A 25,384-nucleotide genomic window follows, 5' to 3' on the forward strand; every position below is an offset into this window, starting at 1 on the left:
CAATTCACTCTGACTGAGCTTTCATAACCATCCATCCTTTATCTCAAACTCATCACCCTCCCAATGCTACTGGTTTAGTTCATTTCCATGTAGAAGGCTGCCATGGATTCCTCCTCTTTGTCTCTAATGTCTCCTTGCTGCAGTATTACCTACTTTGAACACATCATTTCCCTGCCTAAAATTTCTGTAGTCCCAGCTCTACAGTCATAACAATACAATCTGGCTCCTAACCTTTTCTAGCTTCCCCTCTCATTATTCCCTTCCGAGAATATTACATTCCAGTCAAACAGTAAAGGTCTCCAGGTTTCTGATTTTTGTACCTTTACTTATGCTTTTTCCTGTCCAAAATGCCATTTACAACCCTGTATCCTCAAAAGCTTCACTCAGTGGCTATCCTTTCTCCTAAGGTTTTATTTATACTGAATATATTCCCCTTCCTAAGCTACAAGCTGAAGGCAAGGCACTTCTCCAATTCCCATCACTCCTACTCAAGTTGATAATGGAAACCAAAATCAAAGAGCATCCTCGCACAAAATAGCTTTCCTATTTGCTTCTCCCAAGTATCACTGTCAAAAATGATTTCCCAAAGAAGCTGCTCTGAATGAGCCATAGCATGGTTCTCTTTCATTTGTATGGATAATTGAGAATTACATAGATTTAAATTCTCTTGAGGGTACAAAGAGGCAGAGGAGAGAGATGTCTGTGTCATAAGTTTCCATTCTCCAGGAGGGAAAAGAGGTACATGGTTTATAGGAATCTACTTCAGATTCCCATGCTACACTCTAGCAGCTTACCAGTTAAACCCTACTGGACAGGGGCAGACCTATCCCAGAAAAGGCAGTTTAGAGGTCACATGTAAACTGTGAGCCAAGAGGTAGAGTACACATATCACTCAAGACAATGGGAAAGGACTGTGATACCTGATTTGTTCAGGGGTTCCTCCTGATGTGGCATTGGTGATGGCCCAGGCTGCCTCTTTCCTTGTACGGAACTCGGCTTTCTGAAGGATTTCAATCAACACAGGGAAGATATTTGCATCTATGACAGCCTGAGAAGAATTGGGGGGTGGAGGGTGGGGTGTGGGGGAGGAAAGAAAGTCACTTCAAGAAGGATAAGCAAATCCAGACCCCAAATCAGCTAAAAGATTAAGACATCTTCCCCTTCCTGAAAGTTCTTTTCACATAGGTAAGACGCTACAGAGGAACCTGGCTTCTGTTACACAGAATCTTTGACTGATAGCATCCATTGACCCCAATTTCAAAAGGGAAATAAAGTTTTTCTTCTAGAGGGCAATATCCCGCAATGTCTCATGTCCCCAGGCCTTTCTACCTGCTGCCCCCCACAACTTCCCTCCTGCTTGTTCTACCTGTATCTGAGCCCTGTTGCCAGCAGTGATATTTGAAATGGTCCAACAAGCTTCCTTTCGGATTGACTCCTTGGAGCTGCTCAGCAAGTGGAGGAGGCAAGGGAGGGCTGAACAATTAAGAATGACCTAGAACACCAAAAGCACAGGCAACAAAAGAAAAATTAGATAAACTGGACTTAATCAAAATTTAAAACTTTTGGGTACCAAAAGACACCATCAACATAGTGAATTACACAAATCACAGAATGGGAGAAAGTATATACATATCATATATCTGATAAGGATTAATATCCAGAATATACAAAAAAAATTTTTTTAAATGCAGGTGGCCAATAGGCACATGAAAAGATGCCAAACATCACTAATCATTAGGGAAATGCAAATCAAAACCTCAGTGAGATACAACTTCACGCTTATTAGAATAGTTATCCTTAAAAAATCCAGGCAATGCAAGTGTTGGTAAAGATGCGGAGAAATTGGAACCCGGTACACTGCTGGTGGGAATGTAAAATGGCGCAGCCATTGCACTGTTTTGTGTGCAAAACAGTATGGTGGTTCCTCAAAATCTTAAACATAGAATTACCATATGATCCAATAATTCCACCTCTGGATATATACCCAGAAGAACTGAAAGCAGAGACTCAAACAGATACTTGTATGCCAATACTCAATGCAGCATTATTCATACTAGCCAAAAGGTGGAAGCAACCCAAGTGTCTACCAACAGATGAGTAAATAAACCAAATGTAGCATATGCACACTTGGAATATTATCCAGCCACAGAAAGGAATGAAGGTGTGACATGCTAAAATATGGATGAACCTTGAAAACATTATGCTAAGTGAAATAAGCTGAAACAAAAGGACAAATATATATGGTTCGGCTTATATGAGGTACCTAGAGTAGTCAAACTCCTAAGAGACAGAAAGTAGTATGGTGGTTACCAAAGGATGAGGGGAGGGGGAAATGGGAAGTTATTATTTAAAGGGTACAGAGTTTCAGTTTGGAATGATGCAAAAGTGGTGGAGATGGATGGCGGTGATGGTTGAATAACAATGTGAATGTACTTAATGCCAGTGAACTATACTTAAAAATCGTAAAAACAGAAAAAGTTATGAATATCTGTACACACAGGCACATGCATGCACACACAAACACAAAACAATGACCTAGAAAATGAGTGTGGGCTTGAGTGAGACTGCTCACCTGTAAGAAATTTGTTAAGAATCCCACAGAATTATGCAAACTACTCAAGACGCAAAGAATACTCAGATCTCTAGCCTTTGAACAGAGAAACACTGTATACTGTGCTCTCAATGGAAGTGTTACTAACAGGAGAGTAACAAGAGACATGGGATTCTAAAGGTCTAGGAAGCAGGGGTGAGGTTCCATAACTTTTAGTATTTCAAAGGTACCGTAACTCAAAATCTGTTAACAATTACTTTACAATGTCCCAGGTAGTGAGTCAGGTTATTCCATTTAGTTTTTCTTCAATAGCATTCAATGGATGATGACTTGCTTCCAATTTATAGAAAAAAGTGAAGGCAACCAAGTTGCCCCCAAATAATACAGAAAGTGGCAGAGCTGGAATTTTTCACTCAAGCCTATGCTTTCTCTCCTATATCATGTTGCCTCCTACCAGGACCAAAGTCTGTGGCAGGGAAGGATTTTGTCCATAGACAGCTGTCCTCCTCCTCCTTACCTGGGTCTGGATGTCATCCCCGGTGACGATGTTACCCACAGCTCTCAGAGCAGGAGAAGCCACTTTGTTATCGTTGTGCCTACAGAGGAGGGCGATCTGATCAGTAGAGGGCCAGCACATGGCATTCAACTCAGCTGACCACCAAGGCCAGCAGCACTCATGGCTCCAGACCTTTGGATAGGGCAGCAGATTGCTGACTGTAGTTCTGAGTTGGAGAAGCTTAGGGAATCTGTACCCTTTCTGACTGAGATCACTCACATTAGAAGTTCGACCAATCTCCGGCAGACTCCAGAGTCTATGACTGCCTGGATCTTCTCGTTGGGGCCATCAGACAGATAAGAAAGGGCCCAGCAAGCATCTGCCAGCAAGTCTGAGTCGCTGCTGAAGAGTAGGCGAGACAGCACAGGCAAACAGGGGGAGACCTGTTGGAAGCAGAGAGAGAGGGACTCAGGTGGACACGGTTACATCATCTCTACCACTAACCCTAACATCGCTGAGCCCTCCTCTACTTAGTAAGTCTAAGACCTGGAGATTTCTACTACATTAAGCCATCAGGCCCACATTTTCACTTTACCATCCAGGCATATGAGATCACCTACTTCATTGACGACTGCCTTTTTCAGTTTCCCAAGGATGAGACTCTGAGGGTTCCCCAAAGACTTGAAAACTCCCATATCAAAATTCCTCCATATGAAGGAACCTGCTTTCACTCAGGAATTGGTAAGAAGCTCTCTCGGAACTTCCCTGGTGGCGCAGTGGATAAGACTCTGTGCTCCCAATGCAGGGGGCCCAGGTTCAATCCCTGGTCAAGGCACTACATCCCACATGCATGCCACAACTAAGGAGCCCACCTGCCGCAACTAAGACCCAGTGCAAGCAGATAAATAAATAAATAAATTTTTTTTTTTTTTTTTAAAAAGAGAAGCTCTCTTACCTTTGCAAACTCTGGGGGTGGGTTCTTGCCTCGGCACAAGTTTGACAGGGCCCAGACTGCATTCCGTGTCATTGTCAGTCGTGTGGACTTGGTAAGTAGCCTGAAGGGGACAGCAAAGCCAGATCCTGAGCAATGATGCTCTTTTCATAGAGCTGTTGCCTACGAACCCCAGGAGCAAATCCAATCAGACCCCTAAGACTCTAGAAGCCTGTTTCTTCCTACCCATAGATTTAAGTTAAGTGAGCCTGTTTGGCCCCGGAGGCCGACCTACATCTTCACAGAGGATTAGGACCAGCTGTGGCTTATTAAGACCATAGCTAATAAGGACAAACAGAGGGCTGGACTGTGAGTAAGCATGCTAAACGTTTAAGATAGGACATACTGTGCCCTTAACTGCGGCCACAAGTTCTAAACAAGAGTATTGTTGTCTTTGGAAATAAAAGCTGAAGGGTTAGTGTGAGGGCTTTAGCCATGCACTGTGGAATGATTTTCTGTGACAGGCCCAAGGAGGAGTTATAACAGTAGCCTATGAGATTGTGGCCTCTCAAGAAAAGCTCCCTCCTGTTTTGGTTTAGACGTAGCTCTATTCTAAGGGTACAGAGGAAGGGACGGGAGCATCCAGATGACTCTGCAAGGGGTCTTAGATCTGTGGCTTACAACAGAGCTCTCCAATGTACTGGGCATAAACCCATAGCAAATCAATGCATTCCGTAGAGAAGGTTAGATTCTTCCAGGTGGGCTAGTCCTTCCTCTCTCCTCTGGCTCAACAATGAGACAGGTATGACCAACATGAGATTCTACAGTGCTACAAAGTGAGGAAGCACAAGACACAGACCAGTGACACAATCTTCTTACTCTCAAAAGATACTATCTTTTACTCTGGCAATGAGAATGCACTTCTATCATTTTTGTATTCTTAAGGTAAACTGCTCCCCAAAGATCTGCTGCATGGCTGCCGGAAAGATACCCCAGGTGCAGATGATAATAATTACTCACGTTAGCAAAGGATTAAGGATGGAACAGTTCAAGACGTAATCTCGGCAGACGGAGCTGTCTCCAGCTATGTTTCCCAGTGCCCAGACTGCCTAAAAAAGGGACGATGGAACTGTCATCCACAGAGCCTAGAGGCTTCTGTGAGTACTTTATACTCACAACTACAGAGTGACACCCACCAGTAACCAGGACAAACACCCCATCAAGACCTTAAACACACTAAATAAGCTCAGGTACCCTCCTTGTTAAAACTGAGCACTTGCTCTATTTTAACTCTGAGAGTTCCTGGTTCACTGGGGGAGGCAGGCTGACATTGTACTGCAGCCAGAGAAGCCAGACCAAGACCTCCTTGTCCCCACCCCCCAGAAAAGGAGAAAATGATGGGAAAATTGCATTCTTGTAGCCTCATAGGACCAACCCTATATGTAGTAATATAGGAAAAAACCCTAGTACCACTCTCCACTTCTATCCAACCAGTGGAAGAAATGGAAGTTGGGTTTTTATGATCTGTAGGTGCTGAGAAATGGGTATTGTGGTGTCTTTTTTCCAGCACCACCTCTGATGCCCAATGTGTGGCGTTTTTTCTACACCAACAACCAATTCTCTGATACCAACTGTGTCAATTCAGTTAAATTCTGACAGTAACTCGGAGTTAGGGCAGATCCCACAGGCTAGGGGCTCAGTCCCACAAGACTGCCCTCAATTTAGATACTAGCTGCAATTCCCAGGTGCTACCCATACTTCTTACCAACTGGCTATAAATTCAGGAGTTCCACAATCTCCTCCTCAGGTTCAATAATTCACTAGAATGATTCACAGAACTCAGGAAAACACTTTACTTACGTTTACCAGTTCACTGTAATATATACAACTCAGGAAGAGCTAAACGGAAGAGATGCACCGGGCAAGGTATGGGTTGAGGAGTGGGGTTGCACAGAACTTCCAAGCCCTCTCCAGTCACGTCACCTTCCCAGCACACTGAGTGTTCACCAACCCAGAAGCTCTCTGAATCTCACTGTTCAAGCCTTTTTATAACCCAATCTCTAGCCCCTCTAACCTCCCTGGGGAGGGTGGGGTGGAGGGGTGGGAAGAGTGGGGGTGGGGTGGGGCTGAGAGTTCCAATCCTCTAATCCTAAATTTGGTCTTTCTGAGGACTAGACCTCCCTTCCTGAAGCTATCTAGGTCCCCACCCGGAGTCACCGCTAATGCGGTGACACAGAGACTCAAGGTGTGTCCCAAAGGGGCTCTTTAGGAATAACAAAAGACACTTCTATCACTAAGAAAATCCCAATGTTTTTAGGAGCTCTTTGCTCTTAACCTCTTAACTGGGGATAAAGACAAAATATACTTTATATTATACCACTGGTACCATCAAGAATTAAGCCAGGGCTTCCCTGGTGGCGCAGTGGTTGAGAGTCCACCTGCCGATGCAGGGGACACGGGTTCATGCCCCGGTCCGGGAAGATCCCACATGCCACGGAGAGGCTAGGCCCAGTGAGCCATGGCTGCTGAGCCTACGTCTCCTGTGCTCCGCAACGGGAGATGCCACAACAGTGAGAGGCCCGCGTACCGCAAAAAAAAAAAAAGAATTAAGTTAAATTTGGGCATTACCTGTTCCTGTACATCCTCAAAGTCCGAGTTAAGCAGCTCTATAAAAATGGGGACAGCCCCTGCTTCAATGACAATTTTGGTCTGCTGAGAGGTTCCAGAGGCAATGTTCGTTAGAGCCCAGGCAGCTTCAAACTGAAAGTCAGATTAAAGCCATGAGTGAGAGGTCATTCCAGATGAGCAGCCGTGCCTACTAGCTGGCTCAGCAATAAGCCTCCTGCCCCTGACTTAAAAACAAAAACAAAAAACCACACAAGCCTTTCCCTCTCCACCTTTAAATGATAGGAAGAGGTACTGGCAGTGATATAACATAATGGGGAGACAGAATTGGGCTTCCATGGTCCCAGGTCTAGTCCTGCAGTACCACTGCATCCATGAGTCCTTTGGCAAGTCACGTTTTTATTTCCCGAGCTTCACTTTATTCATCTCTGAAACCAGGATAAGAGTGAGATGGGTCTCTAAAAGTCCCTTTCAGCCAAGTTTCTAAGAAGTTCCAATGGATTGACTCATTACCCATTTGTGAGAAGAGAGACCCAGAGAAGCTAAATGGTTCACCTCAGGGTTAGGAGTGGACTAGAACCTCTAGGGTTGGCCAAAAAGTTCGTTCAGGTTTTTCTGTAACATCTTACGGAAAAACCCGAACGAACTTTTTGGCTAACCCAATATATTTATATTTATAATTTAAAATATAACCTCTGAATAATCAGTCTGTCATATTCTGGTATCTTTCCTTTGAGATTGTTTTAGGGAAGAGTTTGTGGGTCTCTTATTTGATTGAGGTCAAGACCTCTGAGGTAACAGCATCTCTTAAATGTTCCCTCAATATCTTGTCTATATCCTAAGAGATGTGTCTGTAGAAACATGCCACTACAATTTCTCGGCAAAAGGGCTTTCATCTGGTAACTCTCCACCCCAGGCCTCACCTGTAATGTACAATTCTCATTCCTCTTCAGAAACTCCACAAACCGATCCACCACTCCTGGAGTATTGATAACTTCATCTATTGGAGGACTAGGTTCTGGAAGAGGGAGAGGGAAAGTCAGGAGAGGCTCTGACTAATGCTTTCACGGGGGTAAGTCCACCATCCTTCCTAGATACTCCTGACCATCCTTCTAAACATTCCCAAACTCCCTTTTGGTGAGGTAGTTTTAACAATAGCTGGTCATGGGGCTTCCCTGGTGGCGCAGTGGTTGAGAATCCGCCTGCCAATGCAAGGGACACGGGTTCGATCCCTGGTCCGGGAAGATCCCACATGCCGTGGAGCAACTAAGCCCGTGTGCCACAACTCCTGAGCCTGCGTGCCGCAACTACTGAAGCCTGTGCACCTAGAGCCTGTGCTCCACAATGAGAAGCCACCGCAATGAGAAGCCCGCGCACTGCAATGAAGAGTAGCCCCCGCTCACTGCAACTAGAGAAAGCCCACGTGCAACAACAAAGACCCAACACAGCCAAAAATAAATTAATAAATAAATTTATATATATATATAAAAAAAACAATAGCTGGTCATTTTTGAACTGTATAAAATAGCTGAGATGCCAAAGAGTAAAGCCAATCCTAATTTAACTATGCTCACCTTTGGCTTCCTAAACCTAAGCAAGTAACTAACCTTACTTACCTAAGCAAGTAAAGAATTAAGGGAGAGAAGACCAAGGGAGGAGCAACCCTAGTCTAAACGCTTCCCTTCCAAGACCAGCATTCTTTTCTTGGGAGGAAGAAAAGTCAGGGAATATTTTTCCCATCATACATCAAATTTTTACTGAGCACAAACTATGTGCCAGACATGGTTCTGGGTATCGAGGATACAGTAGTGAACAAAACCAAAAGTCTATGCCCTCGTAGAGCTTATATCCTCGTGATGAGAAATATCCTGGTATGTCAGAAGGCAGTAAGTGTAATAGGAAAAAAAAAGAACAGGTAGGGCAGGGTAAGGAGACTGAAAATGCTGCAGGGGTCGGGGGAGCTGCAATTTCTGATAGCGTGTCAGGGTAGGCTTTACTGAGAAAGTAGGATCTGATCATAGAAATGTAGCAGCTGTCACACAGTTATCTGCAAGTAAAGGATATCAGGCAGGGGAAATAGACAGTGCAAAGGTAAGAATGTGCCTGGCTTGTCCAAGGACACCAAAGCCAGCAGGGCTACAGCAGAATGAGTGAAAGGGAATAGTTGATGAGGTCAGTGAGAAGAAACAAGACGCTAAAGTCACGCAGGGCCCCCTGCGGAAGACTAGGCTTTGTACCTTTGGAGAGCAGTTTTCGGAATTTCTGTGTGGTTGCTAACTGCAGGTCAGAATCGTCAGAAAAGAGCATCTCCACCATCTCTCTTGTGATCACGCTCTCCTAGAACATAAAACAGGTTCACGACTTTGCAAACCAATACTAGAGCCAGATATGAGCTCATAATCCTGTTTGGAATCCTCCTTTCTAAAGACTTGAGGGCAAGAGGAAGGGGTAACAGCAGGCTCAGAAGGTGTTTAGTCCACAGCTGCTTCAAGTTGGAACATTTGGAAGTGATTCTTAACCTCTGAGGCAATTGATAGCTTCCCTTAAATGTTTCCTCTGGTGTTTCCATCAGAGATGAATCCTTACTGACTCCTTAAGTTGACCACCTACAAAAGGGCCCATGGAATAAAGAGCTTAGCATGGTTGTTGGTAAAGCTAACTAGATGATGTGAACTGACCAATTTCTGTTCTGTAGAAGCAGGTACTTCCCAAGCTTGCCTGGGAAGCTTGCAAGGGTCTTACCCCAGTGGTAGAGCTCACATAGGAGTCCATGAGGAGACTATCGAACATGGCGGCTTCTTCATTAATCAGCTCCACATTTCTCCGTTTAAAAAGCTGAAAATAAAGAGAAGAGACGGTGGTAAGACTTCTTACCGAAACAAAGAAAATAAAGTATGACCCAATGTTAAATTATGGCATAACTGTCAAGGAATGCTACTGTATGAGAAAATGCCAAGCTTAATATACTGATATGGAAAGATATTCAAGGGCTTTACTTTCTATGTTATAGATTGTTTACATTTTTGGAGAACATTTTTATAAGCAAAAAAAAATCTTTTAAAATTCCTGTGCCCTTTGTATAAAAGGTGATGCATATAAAAGGCTGTGAAGGAAAGAAATAATGGTAAAGCAAAAGGGTGGGCAAAAGCAGGTTAGCATCTAGATCTGGGCAAGGAACCAATTTGGTGGTGGCGTGTGGTGCATGGTGCGTGGCAGTGTAGACGATGAGGCATTAATACAATCTCAGTTCTAGGGAGACTTACAAAGAATGGACTCAAGAAAGAGAAGTAAGGCAGCCCAGATGGCTGACAAAATTCTTAAAGGGCCAGGCTTGGGGCTGGGCCTTGACGGCCAGATCTAACAGTGACTACTGGGTAAAAACAAGGGGTTAGCACTAGAATGTTATATTGAAGATATAAATGATGTCCAAGTTGTTCTAAATTATGGAAAAGGAATAAGGGACAGTTCTTTCTCAAAGCTTCCAAAATTTCTTTACAACAAAGGAAGCTGGATGAGCGGCCCACAGAGATAAGCTACTTTCCCAAGAGGAAAGTGAGAGTGCAAGGTGGAGGTCAACCATGGTGGCTGGCCTGCCTCCCTGAAGAGCACGTTTGAGAATACTTGGGCTAACCCACTTGTTGCTCCCGTTTCTGCTTCCGGAGCTGAATGCCCTCCTCCTCTCTTCTTCGCCTCATTTCCTCAGGGTTTAGGGCATTGTTCTTATAGCTCTTCATTCGATAATTGTCTTTCCCTGGGCTCGCCATGGTCTCTGGAAGAAGGGAAGATACAAACATATTGGCAAAGGCTCTTAGGAGGACAGCATTTCCTTCTCACTGGCTTCTTTCCCTACCCACCCTCCCCTTCTCACGGGGACTCACAGGTTCCCAAGGAGGCCTAATAATCTCGGTAACTGCACCTGACATCTCTAGTACCACCCACACACAAACAACAGTCTCCTTTAATCATAACAAACTTATTAAGTAAGTGCTATTATAGCAATTGATATAAGCAGAGGAGTTAAAAGGTGTAGGCCCTGGAGGCAGATTGTGTGGGTTCAAATACCGGCTCTTCTACTTGTTAGCTGTGCAACTTTCAACAAGTTGCTTTAACCTCTATGCCTCAGGAGCTCATCTTTAAAACAGGGATATAATAATTCCTATTTCATAGAGTTGTTAGAAGGATTATATAGCTTAATACATGAGCACGGAGTTGTTAGAAGGATTATATAGCTTAATACATGCAAAGTACCATTTAGAACAACAGGCATATGGTAAATGCTCACAAGCTATGATCACTTCTATGACAAGACAGAAAAGTTATATGACTTGCCCAATAAACTCAAATATATTTAACCTACCCAGGTGATATACGTTATTGTGTACCCAATTCAGTGGAATACCATGTATTTTTTTTAATAACTCATGTGGCCACCCATCTATATTTTAAAGAAATTTAAAATTTTATTCTGTAATATTTGCTACATACAAAAAGATGAAACATAATGTAAAGTTACCAAGCAAAATAATACAATGAGCATCTGTCAACTCACCACTAAACCTAAGAACTAGATTATTAATATGCCTGAATCTAGTAGTAGGGTCTTCCCCTATCCCAGGCGCCTCCATCCCCACTCGAACTCCAGCCAAAAGAAAACGGCTATGATGAATTGTCATTATCTTTGCTTTTGTTTTTATTAATCACATATATGTTTACCCCTAAATACTGTATCATACTATGTTTAGTCTACTGAGAATTGTCGCCCCTCCACTGGGTTTTTGTTTTTTTCTTTTTGCGGTACGCGGGCCTCTCACTGTTGTGGCCTCTCCCATTGTGGAGCACAGGCTCCTGATGCGCAGGCTCAGCGGCCATGGCTCACGGGCCTAGCCGCTCCGTGGCATGTGGGGTCTTCCCAGACCGGGGCACGAACCCATGTCCCCTGCATCGGCAGGCAGATTCACAACCACTGCGCCACCAGGGAAGCCCCCTCCACTGGGTTTTTAAGATTCACCCATGTTTTTGCATGGAGCTGTATTTCTTTAATTTTTCCTATGTCATATTATTTTACTGTATAAACACATCATAATTTATTTGCATTTCCCTGATGATTAGTGATGTTGAGCATCTTTTTCATCAACGTGTTGGCCATTTATATGTTTGCTTTGTAGAAGTGTCTATTCAGGTTCTTTGCCCATTTTTAATTGCATTATTTGTGTTTTTTTGCTATTGAATTGTGTGAGTTCCTTATATATTTTGGATATTAATCCCTTATCAGATATATGGTTAGCAAATATTTTCTCCCATAGGCTGCCTTTTCACTTTGTCGACCATTTCTTTTGCTGTACAGAAGCTTTTAAGTTTTCTAGTTCAAGATTTCTCGTTTATGTGATCCTACTTATTTATTTTTGCTTTTGTTGTTTGTGCTTTTGGTGTCATATCCAAAAAAATCATTGCCAAGATCAAGGTCTTTTTTCCTGTGTTTTCTTCTAGGAGTTTTAACAGTTTCAGGTCTTACAATTAAGTCTCTAATCTATTTTGAGTTGGCAAATAACATCTTAGTCTTCACTTCCCAGACCCTCTGAAATAGTCTGCAGATCATACTTTGAGAACCCCTGCTCTAAGGAATGAATTGCTGGGTTTAGGCAAGTAGATGTTAAACTTCACCAGATAGTACCACATTGCCTTCCAATGTGATGCCAATTCACACTAGCTCAGCAATACGTACCAGGTTCCCACTGATGTATATCCTATTACTCAGAATTATCACTTTTGCCAATCTAATAAGTATAAGGTACTTCACTGGGATAATGATTTGTATTACTAATAGGGTTAGATTTTATGTTTATTAGTCATGTTTCCCTTTCTGTGAAAAATATCTGTTTATGGTACTTCGAATATTTTTCTATTGAACTACTTGTCCTTTTCTTATTGATTTATAGTTCTTTAGATATTCTAGTTATTAACCATTTGTTAGTTATTTGTATTACAAATATTTTTTAGGAGTTTGTATCTTTTCATTTTTTGCAATTTTCACTTTATGGAGTTCTTTAACAAGTTCTTAATTATAATGTAGTTAAATTTTTCTTTAACTTGTTAATAATCCTTGTTAATAAATCCTTTCACGCTCCCAAGGTCAGAAAGATACCCTCTCATGTCTTCTGAAAGTTTTAAAGCTTGCCCTTTACATGCCAGTGTTTCATATACATGAAATTTGATTATTTGTGTATAAGCTTTAGGAAGTTAACACAAAGTCTGAACATTAATGACTTAGGTACACAGGTTAGGGAAAAAAAGAAAGAGAAATCATACAGCAGAGAGAATCAACAAGGCAAAACTTGGAACTTTCAAAGATGAAAAATAGTCAAGTCTCTGGTGAGATTTCTCAAGAACAAAAGAGGACACAATGTTAGGTAACTAAAGAGACTGAAAAGCGAATATGAACAACTTTATGCTAGCTAACATGTTTGAAAAGACAAATTCCTAGAATAATATAACTTGCCAAAAGTGACTCAAACAGAATGTGACTAGCCTTATAACCATTAAATATACTGAATCAGCACTAAAGAATATTCCCACAAAGAAAATGCCAGGTTTAAATGGTTTTACAAATGAGGTTTTAAAATAAATATATAAATTTATTTATTTATTTTTGGCTGCATTGGGTCTTCGTTGCTGTGTGCGGGCTTTCTCTAGTTGCAGCAAGCGGAGGCTACTCTTCATTGCGGTGTGCGGGTTTCTCATTGCAGTGGCTTCTCTTGTTGCGCAGCACGGGCTCTAGGTGCGTGGGCTTTAGTAGTTGTGGCTTGCAGGCTCTAGAGCTCAGGCTCAGTAGTTATGGAGCATGGGCTTAGGTGCTCCATGGCATGTGGGATCTTCCCGGACCAGGGACCAGGGCTCAAACCTGTGTCCCCTGCACTGGAAGGCAGATTCTTTTTTAAAAAATTAATTAATTAATCAATTAATTTTTGGCAGTGTTGGGTCTTCGTTGCTGCACACAGGCTTTCCCTAGTTGCGGTGAATGGGGGCTATTCTTTGTTGCGGTGTGCGGGCTTCTCATTGCGGTGGCTTCTCTTGTTGCGGAGCACGGGCTCTAGGTGCGCAGGCTTCAGTAGTTGTAGCACGTGGGCTCAGTAGTTGTGGCTCGCGGGCTCTAGAGCGCAGGCTCAGTAGTTGTGGCGCATGGGCTTAGTTGCTCCGCAGCATGTGGGATCTTCCCAGACCAGGGCTTGAACCCATGTCCCCTGCATTGGCAGGTGGATTCTTAACCACTGCGCCACCAGGGAAGTCCTGAGCTTTCTTTTTTTTCCCATAAATGTATTTATTTTATTTATTTTTGGCTGTGTTGGGTCTCCATCGCTGCGTGTGGGCTTTCTCTAGTTGCGGCGAGCGGGGGCTACTCTTTGTTGCAGTGCACGTGCTTCTCACTGTGGTGGCTTCTCTCGTTGTGGAGCATGGGCTCTAGGTGTGGGCTTCAGTAGTTGTGACAGGCGGGCTCAGTAGTTGTGGCTCACGGGCTCTAGAGCACAGGCTCAGTAGTTGTGGCACATGGGCTTAGTTACTCCGTGGCATGTGGGATCTTCCTGGACCAGGGATCGAACCTGTGTCCCCTGCATTGGCAGGCAGATTCTCAACCACTGTGCCGCCAGGAAGCCCCCTGGGCTTTCTTTCTTTCTTTTCTTTTTTTTTTTTTGCGGTATGTGGGCCTCTCACTGTCGCGGCCTCTCCCGTTGCGGAGCACAGGCTCCAGACGCGCAGGCTCAGCGGCCATGGCTCATGGGCCCAGCCACTCCACAGCATGTGGGATCCTCCCGGACTGGGGCACAAACCCGTGTCCCCTGCATCGGCAGGTGGACTCTCAACCACTGCGACACCAGGGAAGCCCCCGGGGCTTTCTTTTTAATTGCAGTGAGCAGGGCTACTCTTCACTGCAGTGTGCAGGCCTCTCATTAAGGTGGCTTCTCTTGTTGCAGAGCACAGGCTCTAGGGCGCAGGCTTCAGTAATTGTGGCAATGGGCTCAGTAGCTGTGGCTCGTGGGCTCTAGAATGCAGGTTCAGTAGTTGTGGCACACAGGCTTCGTTGCTCCACGGCATGTGGGATCTTCCTGGATCAGGGATTGAACCTGTATCCCCTGCACTGGCAGGCATGTTCTTAACCACTGTGCCACCAGGGAAGTACCGGAAAGGACATTCTTTTGATAACAATACCAAAGAAGGATAATATGAGAAGGTCCTACACTTTTCCTATATCACTTATGAACAAGGATACAAAAATTCTAAATAATATTAGAGGGAGGTGGGGGAGAGATAAATTAGGAGTTTGGGATTAACATATACATACTACTATATATAAAGTAGGTACACAACAAAGACCTGTAGTTCACTGTATAGTGCAGTGAACTACACTCAGTATTTTGTAGTAACCTATAATGGAAAAGAATCTGAGAAAAAATATACATATATATAAATGTATAACTGAATCACTTTGCTGTACACTTGAAACTAACACAACATCGTAAATTAACTATACTTCAATAAAAAATAAAATAAAAAAGAAGATAATGAAATAACATCATTAACTGTACTGAAAAAAACTGTCAAACTAGAATTCTATGCCCAATGAAAACACTTTCAAAAATGAAAGTGAAATAGACTTTTTCAGACAAAAGCTGAGACTCTGTCTCTAGCAGACCTGCACTAAAGAAATGCTAAAGTTGTTCACGCAGAAAGGAAATGATACCAGAAGGTAACTCAGATCTTCACAAAAGGAAGAATACTAGAAATGGTAAGAAGTAGGTACATATACAATAACTTTCCCATTTAAAAAATTTCCTTAAACCTAAGAAGATAAAATGAGAATTATAAAAAATAATCCAAAAGAAAGCAGGTAAAGAGGGAAAAAAGAACCAAGAACATATGACAAATAGAAAACAAACTCATTTCCAGAGTTACAACATTATAATATTCAAATGTCCAGTTTTAATTTAAAGAAAATTACAAGGCATACAAGGAAAGAGGGGAGTATGGTCCATTCAAAGGCACAGAATAAATGGACAGAAACTTTCCCTGAGGAAGCCCAGACACTGGACAAACTAAGACAGACTTTCAAACAACTGTCTTAAATACACTCCAAGAGTTAAGGGGAAAATATGGAGACAACTAAAGGAAATCAGGAAAACAATGCTGAACAAAATGAGAATATCAACAAATAGAAAAGGAACCAAAGAGAAGTTCTAGAGTTGAAAAGTATAATAACTGAAATGAAGAATTCACTAGAGGGGTTCAACAGCAGATCTGAGCAGGCAACAGACAGAAGTAGCAGGCTTGAAGACAGGAAAATTGAAATTATGCAGTCTGAGCAGAAAGGGAAAAAGAATGAAGAAAAGTGAACAGAACCTAGGGATCCATGGAACTCCAACAAGCAAATCACAATATATGCATTTAGGGAGTCAAAGAAATGGGAGGGAAAGGGAAAAAGAATTCTGAAGAAATAATGACAGAAAATTTCCCAAATTTAATGTAAGACATGAATGTACCAATTAATCATGAGAAAAATTCAGACCCACATCTAGATACATAATCAAACTGTTGAGAGCCAAAGACAAAAAGAAAATCTTGAAAGCAGTAAGGAAGAAGTGACTCATCACATACAAGCCAACTTCTCATCAGAAACCATGAAGTCCAGAAGGCACTGAGATTTTTAAAGTGCTAGAAGAAAAACTGTCAAAGAATTCTGTACCTGACAAAACTGTCCTTCAAAAACAAGGGAGAAACTAAGAAATTCTCAGATAAAAGCTGAGGGAGTTTGTTAACCACTAGACTTGCTCTATAAGAAATGCTAAAAGGGAGTCCTTCAAGTTGAAAATGAAAGGAAATGAAAGGACACTACACAGTAACTTGAAGGCGGTAAAGGTTAACTACATGGGGAAATACAAAAGCCAGTATTATAGGATTTTTGGTTTGTAATGCCACTTTTTATTTCCTACATGATTTTAAAGAAAAACATATAAAATAATTATAAACCGATGCTATTGTGCACACAGTATATAAAGATATAATCTGTGACAGCAACAACATAAAGAGGGGATTGGAGCTGTACAGGAACAAAGTTTTTGTATGCTCCTGAAGTTAAGTTGGTATCAATCCAAACTATATTGTTATAAATTTGGGATGTTAAATGTAATCCCCATGGTAACCACAACCTCTCTATACAAATACATACACACACACAAAATAAAAATATTCACAAAGGAAATGAAAACAATTCACTACAATAAACCAACTAAATACAAAAGGCAGTAATAGAGGAAGAAAGGGACCAAAAAAGCATAAGGCATATAGAAAAAAAAGAACAAAATGGCAGAAGTCCTTCCTTATAGTTTTTTTTTTTTTTTTTTTTTTTTGGCTGTGCCACATGGTTCAGGAATCTTAGCTCCTCAACCAGGAATCAAACCTGGGCCCCCAGCAGTGGAAGCACAGAGTCCTAACCACTGGACCACCAGGGAATTCCCGAGTAATTACATTATACTTAAATGGATTAAACTCTCCAGTCAAAAGGCAGAGGATTAAAAAAACATGATCTGGGCTTCCCTGGTGGCGCAGTGGTTGAGAGTCTGCCTGCCGATGCAGGGGACGCGGGTTCGTGCCCCGGTCCAGGAAGATCCCACATGCCGCGGAGCAGCTAGGCCCGTGAGCCATGGCCACTGAGCCTGCGCGTCCAGAGCCTGTGCTCCGCGACAGGAGAGGCCACAACAGTGAGAGGCCCACGTACCGCAAAACAAAAAACAAAAAACATGATCCAACTATATGCTGCCTGCAAAGACTTACTGTATATCCCAAAATGCAAACAAGTTGAAAGTAAATGGATGAAAAAAGATATTTATGCAAATGGTAACCAAAAGAGAGCTGGGATGGCTATACTAATATCAGATAAAAAAATTTAAGTCAAAAACTCTTACAGGGCTTCCCTGGTGGCACAGTGGTTGAGAGTCCGCCTGCCAATGCAGGGGATGCGGGTTCGTGCCCCAGTTTGGGAAGATCCCACATGCCGCGGAGCGGCTGGGCCCGTGAGCCATGGCCGCTGAGCCTGCGCATCCAGAGCCTGTGCTCCGCGGTGGGAGAGGCCACAACAATGAGAGGCCCGCATACCGCAAAAAAACAAAACAAACAAACAAACAAACAAACAAAAAAAAACTCTTACAAGAGTCAAAGGAGGACATTACATACTGATAAAAGTATCAATTCATCAAGGAGATATAACAATTATAAATGCACCAACTAGAGCCCCAAAATATATAAAGCAAACACTGACAGAAGTGAAGGGAAAAACAGTTCTACAGTAACATTTGGAGACTTCAATACACCACTTTCAATAATGAATAGAACCTAGACAGAATATCAATAAGGAAATAGAAATCTTTAACATTATAAATCAGGTAGACCCAAAAGACATAGAATACTCCCACCCAACAACAGCAGAAAACGTCTTCTCAAGTGTGCATGGAACGTTCTCCAAGACAGACCGCGTTAAGCCATAAAGAGTCTCAACAGATTCTAAAAGACTGAAATCAGACAAATTATCTTCCTTCACCACATGGAATGAAGCTAGAAATAAATAACAGAAGGAAACTAGAAAATTCACAAATATGTGGAAACTACAGATTCTTAAATAATAAAGTTGGAGAACTCACACTTCCTGATTTCATAACTCACTACAAAGCTACAGTAATCAAAACTGTGTGGTACTGGCATAAGAATAAACATATAGATCAATGGAATAGAACTGATAGAAAAGAAAAAAAAAAAGAATTGACAGAATAGAACAGAGTCCAGAAATAAACTCACACATCCACAGCCAGCCAACTGATCTTTGACAAGATGTCAAGTCCATTCAATGGAGTAAGAATAGTCTCTTCAACAAAAGGTACTTGGACAACTAAATGTTCAGATCCAAAAGAATGAAACTGGATCCCTAGCTTACACCATACATAAAACTCAAAATAGATCAACAACCTAAATATAAAAGCTATGACTATAAAACTCTTAGAATAAAACATAGGGGTGGGACTTCCCTGGTGGCGCAGTGGTTAAGAATCCACCTGCCAATGCAGGAACACGGGTTCGAGCCCTGGTCCGGGAAGATCTCACATGCCGCAGAGCAACTGAGCCCATGCACAACTACTGAGCCTGTGCTCTAGAGCTCGCGAGCCACAACTACTGAGCCCACATGCCACAACTACTGAAGCCTGCATGCCTAGAGTCCATGCTCCACAACAAGAGAAGCCACCGCAATGAGAAGCCTGCACACCGCAAGGAAGAGTAGCCCCTGCTCACCGCAACTAGAGAAAGCCCGTGCACAGCAACGAAGACCCAACACAGCCAAAAATAAATAAATAAATTTATACATATATAAAAAATATAATAATGGTCAAAATGGTGAATTACATTTTACACAAAAATTGTTTTAATTGCAGCATATGTCCTCCATTTAAATCTAACATACAATCCCGGTTTTAACATTTTCTTTTTCTAACATTCTGTATTTGTTTATTTGCATTCATTCATCACAGGGCCAATTATATTAACTATATTTTCTTATTTTCTGTGTTCCTGATGTTCTGGTACTTGGGGGCCTTACAAACCCAGGAGAGACTGCCACTCCCACGGCTAGCTAATTCCCACAGATAACAATGTGCCTAAGAGCATGCCTTTGCAAAGGAACCAATCCAGAGTCATATCTACTTTATCTTGCCTGTACACCCAGGAGGCAATATTCCTGTGCTTCAATCATCCCAGGGCCCAAAAAGTAGTAGGCAACTAGAGACTACTCTCATAGCCCAAAGCCCTCCAGAATTATTCAAATTAGCCAGTCCTAAACTGTTTACTCTGCCCTGCCTTCACTTTCCCTCTGAAGCTCCAGGCTCTGGCCTAAACCTTCTGCTTGCTCCTGCCCCTTCTGCCTCCTGACCACCCTGGTGTCTTCCTCTGTGACCCTGTGTGGCCAGTGGTGACCCACTTCCCACCCCCTAACCACCCTGCCCCAACCAGACCTGTGAGTATAATAAACTTCTTCCTTACAAACCTCATTCTTGCTTCCTCCTGTGGCCTCAGTGACTTTATCATACCTTACTCAATATTTACATTTTAAAAACAATCTCATTATTTTAAAAAACTGATAAAAGTGAAGGTGATAATGTTGAAGTATGAGTAGAGGAAGCATTACCAACTTGGTTCTTTCTCTCTTTATAGGCATTTCTCATCCTCTAAATTTCTTATCTGAAACAGTTAATAAAAGTATTGCAAAAGGGATGAAAAATAAGCTTTATAGGCACACAGAAAGAGATAATTAACTCTAATATTGCCTCTTTTCTGGAGTGGTTGGGGTGATCATGATGAGAGTTGAAAAAGAAAGCTCCCAAAGGCAAGATTAGGGCTGGTTCTTCAAGCAGGAGATCACCTTGAGGACACAAATGGAATAAAGTACATAAATGTGAGGGGGAAGAGTAGTCTATAAAGAGAATCTGAGTGAAAAAGAGATACAGAATGGAAGTTGAGGAGAGAGCTGAAATAAGGAAATGAAACTTCAGAGAAGGTGCCTCTGTTCATTCTGGAAAGTAGCTAGGCAAACCAATAGCAGCAGCAGGGTCTTACAAGGTGCAAGTTTCCACATCCACTTGGCAAAGCCCAAGTCCATTTACTGTTTAAAAGTTCTAGGGGGCTGCAGTGGCCTCCCTCTGGGGTCCCTGATTACCCGTATGCCTGGAAACAGGCACAGGACAAATTTCTAAAGGGAGCATTGTGGACTGCTCTCCCCCATACCTGACACATGGTTTTTCATGACTCTGAGCCTGGGCTCTCCCAGAGGGCTCTCTTCCTTCAAGAAGAGCTGACAGTGAAGCTGGAAGGAGAACCAGGCTGTATTTCTTTAGTCACCATGGTGACAAGAAACTATCACAAATATGTGCTTATGAATTCACTGGAGAAGCCAAGCAGGAGGTTAGACTGGAAGGAGGAACATTAGCAGAAGCACATCTGGAATCAGCAACCAAAGGAATGCTGGACGCTCATTCAGGGACTATCAGGCAGAGGGGCTTTTTTCATCATGCTCTCCCTTACTTGCTGAGCCCAGATCAAGAAATCCACAATACAAATATATCAATACCTTTTCAAGCATCTGACTGTCTCAGGTAGCCTTTGAGTTTTCTTAGTCAAGGAACTCTCTCAAAGTGAATAGTTCCCTTAAATTGTACCTCTCATTTCTAGGAAATAACTGGCTAATGTTGCCATGCATTTTCTAAGCTTTGAGAACCAAGGAACTAGCAATAAAAATACAAAATAAGTACAGACCCTGTTACGGCCTGAATTGTACTCCATCCCCCACCAATTCATATGTTGAAGTCTTAAACCCTAATACCCCAAAATGTGACTGTATTTGGAGATAGCATCTTTAAAAAGGTGATTACAGTTAAATGAGGATACTGGAGTAAGGCGTAATCCAATATGACGAGTGCCCATATAAGAGAAGATTAAGATACAGATGCACTTAGAGGGACAACACCATTTGAACACGAAAACTGCCATTTGTAAACCAAAGAGAGAGGTCTCAGAAGAAGCCAACCCTGCTAACATCTTGATCCTGGATTTCTAGCCTCCAGAACTATGAGAGAATAAATTTTTGTTGTTTAAGCCACCCAGTCTGTGGTACCTTGTTATGCAGTCTTAGCAAATTAATACAGGCCCTAATTGATAGATGAATAACCTGTGTCTCAAGTCACACACTAAGCGAATAGCCAGATTACTGCAGTATTCCATTTAATCAATGGTATGTTTAAAATTTTAAGATTCATAAAATTTAAAAAATTATGCAAATTTTCTTAGAAAAATGGCATACTACATAAAGCCAGCTTTCCTGTGTATGGGATGGGAATGATATTACGACAGCTGCTGGCTCTAGGACTTTGCAAACCAAAGTCTTACATTCATGGTCTGTATTTAACACTATGAAGCAGTCAGTCAGCCTTTTAAAATTATTTCTCAGGGGAATCCCCTGGCGGTCCAGTGGTTAGGACTCCACACTTTCACTGCCAAGTGCCCAGGTTCAATCCCTGGTCCGGGAACTAAGATCCCACAAGCCACACGGTGTGGCAAATAAATAAACAAATAAACAAATTCTCTTGTCCTGGTGCTAAACTGAGTGGGGGCTCCTCTTTGCAGAGGGCAAGTTTCTAATAAAATGTACCTCCCCAGGCACAGAAAATGAGCTAAACTTAATGCCTCTTCCTTCAGGAATGTAAGAAACCTGATTCCTCCCAGAGTGAAATGGCCTTTTTCAGCCGGCCTCTCTTACTTCTCACTAGGAATTCTCTACCAAATGTGCATCAGTGTAAGATTCGTGAGTTAAAACATTGGCCACATGCCAGTTAATTAAAAAGGAAGAGCTAAGAGTGTACTGGGATATAGAAACTCTCTCTAGATATAATCTCCAATCTTCACAACAATCCTAAGAATCCACTTTACAGACGAGAAAAATAAGACTCAGAGGTTAAGTGACAAGCCAGGAAGCTAATAGTCAACCCTGATCTAGTTGGTCCCGAACTCCAGGTTCTTTTCATTTCCTGAAAAGGGAAGCAATTGGTAACAGCAAATCCATCTATATATGTGCTGCCAAAGGGAGCACAACAGCAAATCCATCAGAATTCTGGGTTGGGGACTGCTCTGTTACCAATAAACGAATCTGCTCCCATTCCAGAATTTCAGTTAACCACAAACTCAAATGCCTTAAAAGGTAAAGAGGTTATTTTTTTTTTTTTTTTGGCTGTGGTTCACTGCTTGTGGGATCCTAGTTCCCCGACCAGGGATTGAACCCAGGCCAGGGGAGTGAAAGCGCTGGGTCCTAACCACTGGACCACCAGGGAATTCCCAAGAAGTTAATGATTTTTTTTTTTTGCGGTACGCGGGCCTCTCACTCTTGTGGCCTCTCCCGTTGCGGAGCACAGGCTCCGGACGCGCAGGCTCAGTGGCCATGGCTCACGGGCCTAGCCGCTCTGCGGCATGTGGGATTTTCCCGGACCGGGGCACGAACCCGTGTCCCCTGCATCGGCAGGCAGACTCTCAACCACTGCGCCACCGGGGAAGCCCAGCTAATGATTTTTAACGGGACAGTTATAATAGGACAACAGGGATTGGGCTCACACTCAATTTTCATAACACTGTGCCAGCCAAACAAAATTTAATTTTAACAAGGGCTAGGGTGAAATCAGCTGTTAAACAGCCCTTGGTTTGAGGACAATTAAATAATTACATAAACCCCAGCACCATGCTTCTCTTTTTAAAAAATGTTTTCTTACACAAGATCTAGCTGACCTCTACAACATCCAATGAGAAAGATTAGTCAATTAGGAGCATATCCACTTAACAGCCAGGGAACCAGGTTCAGAGGTACTGTGGCTTGCACAAGATCATTTAGCTATCAAGTTGTGAAGCTGGGACTGAGATCTAGACCCTGTAATCCACAGGCCTTCTCTTTTCATCCAACCTCAGAGAACAACTTCTTTTCATTCTCTGATAAGACACATAATTCTATTCAATTTGGCTACTGGGCTCCTGCCCTTAGACTAGGTTCTATCCATCTTGATCTATTTACTCACAGTCATTTTAACTTAAGAATTACTAGGGCTTCCCTGGTGGCGCAGTGGTTGAGAGTCCGCCTGCCGATGCAGGGGACGCGGGTTCGTGCCCCGGTCCGGGAAGATCCCACATGCTGCGGAGCGACTAGGCCCGTGAGCCATGGCTGCTGAGCCTGCGCGTCCGGAGCCTGTGCTCCGCAACGGGAGAGGCCACAAGAGTGAGAGGCCCGCATACCGCAAAAAAAAAAAAAAAAAAGGAATTACTGACCACTAACTAATTTTCATTAAATTTTTATCTTGTTAAAAAAAATGAAATAACATAAAAAAACCAAACAGTTACTGGCAATCAATTTTCTAATTAGTGCATAAGAACCGGGAGCAACTGAAAATTAGTACTGGGACTTCCCTGGTGGTCCAGTGGTAAAGAATCTGCCTTGCAATGCGAAGGACCTGGGTTCGATCCCTGGTCAGGGAACTACGATCGCACACACCGCAGGGCAACTAAGCCCGCGCGCCACACCACTGAGCTCGTGCACCTCAACTAGAGCCCGCGTGCTGCAAACTACAGAGCCCAGGCCCTCTGGAGCCTGCGTGCCACAACTAGAGAGAGAAAACCCGCACGCTGCAACTAGAGAGAAGCCCATGCACTGCAACGAAGAGCCCACGAGCCGCAACGAAAGATCCCGCATGCCTCAACGAAGATCCCGCATGCCACAACTAAGACCTGACGCAGCCAAAAATAAATAAATAAATAATTAATTAATAAATCTTAAAAAAAAAAAAACTAGTACCAAAGACGTTTGCCTAAGAGATTCCCCCCTCCACCCACCATATCTGACTTTTTAGGAATTCAACCTCATAATACAGGTTTTTCTTTTGCAGTGAGTTCTCTCCCTAGACCACAAATCCAACCAACCACAAAACTGAAGTATATCTGACCCTTTGTGAACACCTATACCATCAGAATTAATTAAATCAAACTTCCTCCAAAGTGGATGAAACCAGCTATGATGCTCGGATTGGAAGGGTAGGAAGATAACACACAATACACAAGTGACAGATACAGAGACTAATAAATGCAATCATTTTCAAAGATGTTCTTCTAAAACTTACATGGCTGAGTTTCTTATCAAAGATGACAACAAAGACCGGGTTAAATTTTGCCTGTCTTCTTGCTGGTCTACCTGGTAGATAATTGCTGTGAATGTATACAAAGTTGATGGCAAAATTTTGGTACATTTAAAAATTTTTTAAATTGAGGTATAGTTGATACACAATATTATGAAAGTTTCAGGTATACAACAGATTTGACACTACTGATTTATAACTTTGTTAGCTAAAATCAGCAATGTAGGACTAGTTCTAGGAATCTCACCACCTACCAATTCTTCGTACTGAGAATCAGCCAGACACTAATCTTTTCATTGACTACCTGACTCCCCAAGCTACTGCCCTATTTTTCTGTTCTAATGAATAGGAAAACTATTTTTTCAGCAGAAAAATAGTTTTTTTTAATTAAAGAGGACTACCTGCCCTCTTTATTATGAATTATTTAAACACTTAAAGTTACAAATTTCATGACTTGGCACTGCACCCTAATTACTTTAGTAATTGTCTCATAATAACGACCTTCTTATATAAATACAATACCATTTCAAACCTAAGAAAATTAACGAAACATCTATTATCTAGTCCATATGCAAATTTCCTTACTTCAAAATGGCTTTTATAGCTAGTTTTTTCGCCCAAATCAGAATCTAGTCAAGTTTCAGCCCTGTATTTAGCCTTCTATTTAACATTTTATTATGAAAAATGTCAAATATATACAAAAGTAGACAGAATAGTAAATAAAATGAAACTCAATGCAACAATCATTCAGATTCAATAATCAACTAGCTGCCATTCATCTATGCTTCCATCTATTCACAGACCCTGTATCATTTAAGGAAATTCCTGGCATATCATTCCAACAACATATATTTCAGTATGTAACTCCAAACAATAAAAACGGTTTTTAAAATTACATAATTATTCCAACATTTGGTCACTTTTTTTTTTTTTTTTTTTTTTGCTGTACACGGGCCTCTCACTGTTGTGGCCTCTCCCATTGCGGAGCACAGGCTCGGGACGCACAGGCTCAGCGGCCATGGCTCACGGGCCCA

General features: G+C 42.3%; 1 protein-coding gene across 7 annotated transcripts in view; it reads right to left on the reverse strand.

Annotated features, from left to right (window-relative positions):
* Positions 1-25,384, reverse strand: part of KPNA6 (karyopherin subunit alpha 6) — a 54,750-nt gene that overhangs the window by 7,451 nt on the left and 21,915 nt on the right. For 6 of the 7 annotated variants that reach the window (XR_003433336.1, XR_003433335.1, XR_003433334.1 and 3 more), the window contains exons 2-12: positions 10,239-10,372; positions 9,346-9,438; positions 8,841-8,940; positions 7,527-7,621; positions 6,607-6,738; positions 4,999-5,087; positions 4,003-4,102; positions 3,327-3,490; positions 3,069-3,147; positions 1,367-1,492; positions 921-1,048 (exon numbers count right to left, since the gene is read on the reverse strand). Coding sequence is in view for 4 of the 7 variants with exons in the window: in XM_027109293.1 (XP_026965094.1) it covers positions 921-1,048; positions 1,367-1,492; positions 3,069-3,147; positions 3,327-3,490; positions 4,003-4,102; positions 4,999-5,087; positions 6,607-6,738; positions 7,527-7,621; positions 8,841-8,940; positions 9,346-9,438; positions 10,239-10,372 (1,240 nt within the window). In the remaining 3 variants the exon portion in view is untranslated. Of the gene's footprint in view, positions 1-920; positions 1,049-1,366; positions 1,493-3,068; positions 3,148-3,326; positions 3,491-4,002; positions 4,103-4,998; positions 5,088-6,606; positions 6,739-7,526; positions 7,622-8,840; positions 8,941-9,345; positions 9,439-10,238; positions 10,373-24,335; positions 24,420-25,384 lie in introns of those variants that run through there. The other variant, XM_027109295.1, reaches the window with a different exon arrangement.

This window comes from Aethalodelphis obliquidens, unplaced genomic scaffold, assembly GCF_003676395.1.
Source record: "Aethalodelphis obliquidens isolate GAN/ISIS:26980383/991018 unplaced genomic scaffold, ASM367639v1 scaffold9, whole genome shotgun sequence".
Taxonomy (NCBI): domain Eukaryota; kingdom Metazoa; phylum Chordata; class Mammalia; order Artiodactyla; family Delphinidae; genus Aethalodelphis; species Aethalodelphis obliquidens.